General features: G+C 48.1%; 1 protein-coding gene across 1 annotated transcript; it reads right to left on the bottom strand.

Annotated features, from left to right (window-relative positions):
• Window positions 1–270: 270 nt before the first annotated feature.
• On the bottom strand, window positions 271–8,286 carry Taf11 (TATA-box binding protein associated factor 11). Its single transcript, XM_032888308.1, has 6 exons — window positions 8,153–8,286; window positions 6,311–7,102; window positions 4,006–4,154; window positions 2,201–2,288; window positions 1,637–1,733; window positions 271–876 (listed from the first exon to the last, which is right to left on the bottom strand). Exons 2-6 carry the CDS (start codon window positions 6,479–6,481, stop codon window positions 746–748), a joined length of 636 nt encoding a protein of 211 aa, XP_032744199.1. The 5' UTR covers window positions 6,482–7,102; window positions 8,153–8,286; the 3' UTR covers window positions 271–745.
• Between the last annotated feature and the right edge of the window lie 51 nt (window positions 8,287–8,337).

The raw sequence follows: 8,337 nt of genomic DNA, 5'->3' as shown, positions 1-8,337 counted from the left end.
TCCAGCCTGGTCTACATAATGAGTTCCAGGACAGCCAGAGCTACACAATGATACTGAGTCAAAAAAAGAAGTAAGGAAAAAACAAAGAACAAAACCAAGCTGGGGGCTGGGGGTAGGGATGGGGGCAGCCCAAGCCTTTCATCTCAGCGCTTGGGGAGGTCAGGGCAGGCAGATCTACAAGTTCAAGGCCAGTCTGGTCTACAGAATGAGCACCAGGACAGCCAAGGCAACACAGAAACCCTGTTTTGAAAAACAAGAAAGAAAAAAAAAAAAAAAAAAAAAGCCAAGTTTTATTGGAAGAACAATGAGTTTTGTCTTCAACAAAATAAAATAAACTTTCCTACAGGTTGGAAAAGTTTACCGATCCCTCACACAATACACAGGAGAACCTGAAATGCTACACGGCAGATGATCGCAAGTTTATGTTTCGAAATCCAGAGCAAGAAACAACCTGAATCTTAGCAACTTTAGGCTTCAATGTGAAGCCATTAGAGTCTCTTGTTTTTCTCTGAAACCACCTCCCTCTCCAGAAGATACTAATGGCCCCTGTATATTTCTTCAAACTAGCAAAGAGTCTTCACCATGCCCGAGGATAGTCCGTGACTGACTGAAGTCTGAGTCCCACTGCATGCCTTGCAGGTGGAACAGAAACATTAAAGTCAGCATCATGCGTCCTGGCACACTGCCAACAACGCCTCACCACAGAAGCCCAGCGATGATGAGCCTGGAACAGTCTCCGTTAGATCTAGAAGAAGGTGATTTTCTTGTGCTTTGAGTTGGGGATTTGCCCCTTGGACTTCAACCTCCGGACGGCCTCCCTCATGTGCTTGGGCTGCAGGGGTGGCATTTCTCCCCATTTCTCACACACATCCAGGGCTAGTGTGGGGGAAGGAAACAATATCATCACAAGATTACAATCACGATTCCAGTTGTAATTCTGTCTTTTGTGAAGTTTGCTGAAGAAACTTAAGAGAACGGCGTGGTGTTGCACGCCTTTAATCCTAGCCCTTGGGAGGCAGAGATGGTGGATCTCTTGTGAGTTTGAGGCCAGCCTGGTCTACAGAGCAAGTTCTAAAACTGCCAGCCAGGCTAAACAGAAAGCCTGTCTCAAAAAGCACCAGCCCTACGCACCCCCCCAAAAAGAGAAAAGGATGTTACAAAGTACTTCTCGCTGGCTTTTACTATATCCTGCAGGGACTGTACTATATACCACAAGCCAGAGATTAGCAATGAGAAGCTCTCTCCCTGATCGGGAGAGCTCCCAGCAGGGCCTTGCTATCAAGGCGTGCTTTTGATCAGGTCTGTCTTTTTTTTTTTTCTCCCCCGGAACTGAGGACCGAACCCAGGGCCTCGCGCTTGCTAGGCAAGTGCTCTACCACTGAGCTAAATCCCCATCCCCGAAGGCATTGCTTTTGAAACAAGGTCTGCTGATGAAAAATACAGAGCTGTCTCTGTCACTCTGGGCTAAGGAGAGGAATTTCCTAGGTGGTCTCACCCCCGCCCTCCAGCTCCACACACCCAATAATAAAATCAGTGATGTTCTCCTCAAGACAAGGCCACCTTGGGGACCCTAACGTGCCTTGGTGGAGACAGCCTTGGGAATGTGGTCCCCATGAGGGGGACCGACGGCACTCACCCTCCTCTACCACTTCCCCGACAAAAACTTTGGAGATCCCAGACATGGCAATGACAACATTCTGGGACACAGACGTGCCAGTGATGGACTGGATCAGCTGGGAAGAGAGAGAGAGAGAGAGAGAGAGTTGGTGTTAGCATGCTCAATGGCTGGCTCAGGATGGAGTGCCAGGAAGTGACATGACGGCTGATGGCCAAATGACGTGGGCTACAGAGACAGCTCAGTGGTGAGGGTGCCTGCTGCCCTTGGAGAGGACCAGAGTCCAGTTTCCAGCACCCAGACTGGGTGGCTCACAACCACCTCTAACTCTAGTCAAGGGGATTGATGCCCTCCTCTGGCTTTCACAGGCACCAACACACATGGTATTTACCCACAGCACAGCAGTCAAAGAGCAAACCAATCCCAAACCAGCAAAAGACCAATGGTCTCAATTGCTGGAGTTGGCCAGATGGTGAGAGGTGATCCTTTCTCCCTAAGCCATCTCACTTCAGAATGCTGAAGGACACCATGGCTGTGGAGCCTTGCCTCACTTCTTCCTAACGAGGAAAACAAGCCCAGCCTTACCCGCTTGATGGCCGCCTTAGGGAAAGCTGACCGGCGATACATTTCATAACGGTTCAGCTGCTCCTCAGAGAAAGACGAGACCAGGATTCTGGACAAGAATTGAGTAATTAGGATGGTTAATGAGAATGAATACTAAAGTCCCAAGTCAGCACACAAGCCTCGGCAGACACTGTTTCAGGGGTCACTAATGAGGAATGGCAACATTTCCACTCCCAGGAACCTTGGAAGGAGAAAAGGGAAACACAAAGGCAGCTGGGAAGGTGGTGCCTGCCTGCTCAGGAGGTGGAGGCCACCTTGCTCTTTCTAAGACAGCAATGTGAGGAGAAAACAGTACTATGCTGGCTGTGTGTCCCACCGACTGTAAACACCTACTACAGAACCCTATGTTCAAATCAGGGTTCTTCAGTATTAAGTTCAGAGGGAAATCAAGGCTAAGCGTACACCGTGATCCTCCTAGCTCTGCCTTCCAGCCTCAGCCCCAACACTTTTCTTTTAAATGACTGAGTCTATTTCCTATGTCTGTGGTGGGCAGAGGGGCACCCATGATGGAAGACAGCTTCCTCCTTCCAGGGAGTTGAACTTCATGGGGATTGAACTCAGGCTGTCGAGCAGGTGCCCTTACCTGCTGGGCACATCACCAGCCCTGTGTTTCTTTATAAAACCAAAACAACTGACGTATCTATGTAAGTCAGTTTGCTTGTGCCATGCACATTTGCGTAGGTGTCCATGGAAACCAGCAGGAGTGCCAGACCCCTTAGAGCTAGAGCTGGAGGCATCTGTAAGCAGTTTGCTATGGAGCTGAGCCTTCCTGGTCCTCGGTTAGTGCAGATGGCTCTTAACCTCTGAGCAGTCCCTCTAGTCCCCTTTATTTTTTCATTCTTTTAAATAAAAAGATGGTTGAGCCAGTTTTAGAAGATGAACCATCACTTAATAGAAAATTCACAAAAAATATCAACGGCTAATCAAGATGGAGAAAAAACAAGAAACCCAAAACCTTAAGTATTACCAAGGAACTTGAAATGTTAACTCAATTAAAACAAGATCACAGTTTTCCTCAACCAAGAAATATGTTGAAAACATTCATACCAGTAGTTAATATGGCTAGTTTATCATAGAGAGAAACAGAGAAGATGTAGAGGTGTCCCAAAGGTGAAACACGGTGCTGTTGAATCCTAGCCAGAGTAAGTGCAGGGCTGACGGTGTGATTCACACACAGGGTGAGATACAGTACACCCAGAAGGCACTGATGCTCCTGAGGACCCTGTTTGCACCAATGTTCCCAGATATACACCCTTGGCATAAGCTCCAGCAGCTGGATTTTGGGCTTTTTGGGGGGTGGGGTGGGGTGGTATTCTGAGTCATTTCCAATGAGTCTATATTTAACGAAAAGGAAAAACATTGACCAAATGTAGTATACAAAGAAAGCATTTGAAAAAGCAACTACTTAATGTCCTTCCCAGTATGCATGCATGCATGTATGTATTTTGTGTCTGTCAGGAGCACGCCTGTTTGGAGATCAGAGAGCAGTTTCCAGGAACTCATTCCTTCCACATGGTTTCCCAGGATCAAATTGGAGCTCAGTGGAGCACCTTTACCTGGCATCTTGCTGGCCTGAAACTATATCCAGGCACAGTGGCTCATGCCTGTAATCTCAGCTCTAAGCAGGCTGAGGCAGGAGGATCAGGAGTTCAAGACTAGCTTATTAAGCCTCATGAGCCCTTACCTCAAGGCAAACAAAAAAAGTGACTGAGAGTGAATGTGCAGAGTGGAGCTAGAGCCTGGGCTGGGGACGGCTAGTGACTCACTGCATCTTCTGAATCTCGTCTTCGTCCACCTTCTGCTTCTTCTCCTTCTTGTCCTTGGTGTCTAATTTCAGCTTTTTGGCTGCAGGAGTAAGTAATGATGGGTCTTCCCTCTCAGCTGCTGTTACATCTGAGACATCCTGACTCTTGAGCTGGAAAGACAGACAGAAGCTCTCGTTACGTACTTGGGACACTTCTCAGGGTGGGGCAAGGTCCGCAGACACCCTCCTCTCTCCAGCCCAGCAGCTCTATGCTGTGGCTATCTGGTTCTAGGCACTGCCTAGACCCCCTGCATAGGAGGCGGTCTATCTCCTCAAGGAGGATTATGGTCCAGCTGAGAAAGAAACTGAAGAATCCAGTTTCCCAGCTTAGCCACGATGACATAGAGATCCTGTATCTGTTTATCACATTATGGGGAAAGTGCCAAGGGTCCAAACAGCCACTCTCCCTTGGGCCCACCCTTCTGGCCTCACTCCGTAGAAGATGCCAGTACAGTCTCCTCCGTGTGTGTCTTGGGAGCACCCCCCTGAACAGTGCTCTGTTCTGATCCTTTCTCTACTGGACCATGAGATCTTTCCCATTACTAGACTAGAAACATTTTTTTTTTAAAATAATTTGAGACAGAGTTTCTTTACATAGCCCTGTCTGTTCTGCAGCTCTCTCTGTAGACCAGGCTGGCATGGCACTCAGAGATCCACCTACCTCTGCCTCTAGAGTGCTTTGATTAAAGCTGTGCGTCACCGCGCCCAGTTTTGAAACCTTTACTTTTTCTTTTGTAACTTAAGACACAAGGTCTCATTTTGTAGCCTGCACTGGTGGCCCAACACTCCCTGGTTTCCAGCGTGTGGAAATTGTCTTGCTTTAAGCCTCCTTGCTGGGATTACAGACTTGTACCATGACTTTGAGTTTAAGTTAAAAACTGCAGATAGCTCAAAGGTTAAGAGCATTGGCTGTTCTCGAAGAGTATCCAGGTTTGATTACCAACGCCCACATTTCAGCTCACAGTCGTTAGCAACTCTTGTTTCAGAGGATCTAACGCCCTCTTCTGATTTCCACAGGGAACGTGCCAGGTGCATACATGGCAAACAGTCACAGGCCGAACACTCACATAGTAAAAGTGTATTTTTAAAAACTCACAAAGTTTCAATGATTACACACATTCATGCATACAGTATGAGAGTGTGTGTGTGTGTGTGTGTGTGTGTGTGTGTGTGTGTGTGTGTGTTTGCAAGTAGACAACTCTGTGGAAACAGTGGGTTCTGGGGATCAAACTCCAGTTCCCAGGTTTTACCTGCTGAACCACTTTGCCTGCCCTAAGCTAAAAACTTTTACTATTTTTATTATTTTATTATTATGTTTATTATTTGCGTCCCTCTTCACCTAAGCACTTAACAGTTTTGTTCACAAGAGTAACCCACATTTTGTCCTGACCAACCTAATATAGAATCTTAATACATCAAAACTCATTAATGAGGTTTAATGGTTCCTTTAAAATGAAACCTATGTTGGGCAGTGGTGGCACATGTCTTTGATACTGAAACTTGGAAGTTAGAGGCAAGGGGATCTCTGACTTCGAGGCCAGCCTGGTCTACAGGGTGAGTTCAAAGACAGCCAGGGTACCCTGTCTCAAACACACACACACACACACACACACACACACACACACACACACACACACACACACACACACACAGGAGGAGAAGGAGGAGGAGGAGAAGAAGAAGAAGAAGAAGAAGAAGAAGAAGAAGAAGAAGAAGAAGAAGAAGAAGAAGAAGAAGAAGAAGAAGAAGAAGAAGAAGAAGAAGAAGAAGAAGAAGAAGAAGACGACGACGACGACGACGACGACGAAGAGAGAAATAAATTCATATTTAAATTCGTACGGAAATTTGGAGAGGGAAAGAGAAGACATTACATATTTAACAGCCCTTTCAACTTACTTTCCACTACTGACATATGCATGTTTCTAACCTTTGTGCTTCAGATTTTTAAATGTATTTATCCTGAATCATTTTCTCCCCATCTTCTATCTTCTTGTCTCCTCCTCCCTCCCCAACCCTTCTCCCAAAGGACCTGGGATAGAAGCAGGACTCATTTTGTAGCTCAGGCAGTTCTGGAATCCATTCCTTCTTCAGCTGACTGCATGGGACCGAAACAACACTTACACCTTCGCGTCTCCTCCCCTGCCCCTCAAGGTTGCAGACTTATAGAGTCGTGGTGAATTCTAATTCTCCTGGCTTTGGAAACCAGGAAGCAGTCAGAGAGCACAACCCGGGTACTCCTGCAGCCTTATCTACAAACTTCTACCTACCTCGCTTTCTTCCGCTGCGGCTTCTTTCGAGTCCGCGTCTCCAACCCGGTCAGTTTCCTCCGGGATTCCCTCAGTGTCGGCGGACACCGGGGCTCCAGGAGTAGCCCTCATCTCCTCTGACTCCCCTGGCTCCCCGGCTTTGTCCGTGGGCGACTCCCCAAGGTTGTCCATCGCGATAGAAGGGGGTCAGAGGCGATGACAGCACCACTGGGCGAAGGAGTGAGGGTCAGCAATCCGTGCCGCGGAGCTGCTGCTTAAGGCTTGACGTCGCGCCGCGATGACGTCACGCTCACGGCTCCTGGGAGGGGTCATTTTCGGAAGCGCGTTCATGGCTCAGGGGCTTCATGTAAACTGACTTTGTTTTAACGAGAAAGAAATGTATTAGTATAGAGCCTCGGCTTTAGGGAAGAAGCGTTTTTGAAAGAGCGTACATTCGTTTACCGAGAGACTTCTTTTTCTTCTCCTTCCTGGGAATGCAATGCCAATGAATCCTTCTTTAACTTGACTCCTTCAGCGCAAAGTCGAGGGAACAGGGAGAAAACTTCGTCCCTGTTGTTGCCTTGGACTGAGCAACTTCCGGCAGCGACCCAACCTCGTATTTTTTAAAGAACTGAGACCACCGGCTTGTGTCCACCAGGGAACTGCTTGGGCTTACCTTCTGTTTCGCAAGCATCTCTATCTAGTGCCAACAGAACGTAGCCAACTCGTTGAACGTAGCCAGAACGTTGAATTTCATTCATCGTCTCAACTATTGGCCACCTGCCTCGCGTTAGAACAGGGCTAGCTAGTATCCTGAGAAAAACCAGAAAAAACAATAAGCAAGCAAACAGTCGTCTTCTTCCCATTACCTTTTCCCCTCAGCCCACCAATATTAAAAATTGGGACTGATCCCCCAAATCTTTTAAAATGTTTCTCACGACAACTAAGAGAAAGAAGGTCTCTTCTGACCATTTATTGGAAGAATTAGTAGGATGGAGAGCGAGGATATACCTTTTAAAAAGACTTCTTGGGCTGGAGAGATGGCTCAGTGGTTAAGAGCAATGACTACTCCTCCTGAGGTCCTGAGTTCAAATCCCAGCAACTACATGGTGGCTCACAACCATCTGTAATGAGATCTGATGCCCTCTTCTGGTGTGTCTGATGGCAGCTATAGTGTACTTACATATAATAAATGAATCTTTTAAAAAAAGATTTCTTAACTTTTTCTTTCGTGTGTATGGGTGTTTTGCATATAAGTCTGGGCTCCGCACGCGTTCGTGGTACCCTGGGAGGCCAGAAGAGGATCACATCCGCTAGAACTGGAGTTACAGACTGCAGTGAGGTGCCACAAGGAATGGGAATCAAACCTAGATCCTCTGACAGAGCAGCCAGTGCTCTTAACCACGGAGCCACCTCTCCAGCCACTCCCGTACCGCCTCTTCCGCCCCCCTTTTTGAGATAGGGTCTCATTATGTAGCCTTGGCTAGCCCGTAACTTGCTTTGTAAGCCAGGCTGGTCTTAAACTCGCAGAGATGCGGCGGCTTCTGCTTCCCGACTGCTGGGACAAACGGCGAGTGCTACAATGCCAGGCTAACAGCATCGTAAAAACTCTCTGGCCTTCCCTCAAGGAAGCACCAGAGGGCGGGATTTTTCAAGTCTAGTTCTAGGTCTCCGCGCCTATTTCGTAGTTAATCTATGTGTCTTGAATGGAATTGAAAACATGGGTACCCGTTACCGCCTTTCTTTTGTTTCTACGGTGCCTGGACCAATGAGCGCATTTCCAGTCCCATGAGGTCCCAAACCTTTGGGAATGAGAGCACTTCGGAAAGCTCCAACAAGTGTGCTGCCTTCCTTCTCTCCCACCTGTCGAATGGGCGGGTTCGCTGGGCGTGAACCGCGTCTGCGCCAGGCTCCACTCTGCACGCCCGGACTTCCACTCTGCCACCCTGGGTCACCTGCAAGGCGGCGCCGAGCCCCGCCCACTAGGTGGGCAAGGGGGCGGGGCGCGGGGGCGCGGTGACGCGTGACGCCGGATCCCGGAAGTGACG

Source organism: Rattus rattus, chromosome 18, assembly GCF_011064425.1.
Source record: "Rattus rattus isolate New Zealand chromosome 18, Rrattus_CSIRO_v1, whole genome shotgun sequence".
Classification (NCBI taxonomy): Eukaryota; Metazoa; Chordata; class Mammalia; order Rodentia; family Muridae; genus Rattus; species Rattus rattus.
This window is presented reverse-complemented; position numbering and strand designations above follow the sequence as displayed.

Coding starts and splice junctions, on each gene's coding strand:
- Taf11 (XM_032888308.1), bottom strand. CDS start 6,481: ATGGACAACCTTGGGGAGTCGCCCACGGACAAAGCCGGGGAGCCAGGG. Junction 2,289..4,005: donor GACGAGATTCAGAAGATGCA/GTGAGTCACTAG, acceptor ATTCTTGTCCAG/AATCCTGGTCTCGTCTTTCT. Junction 877..1,636: donor CGGGGAAGTGGTAGAGGAGG/GTGAGTGCCGTC, acceptor CCCCCACACTAG/CCCTGGATGTGTGTGAGAAA.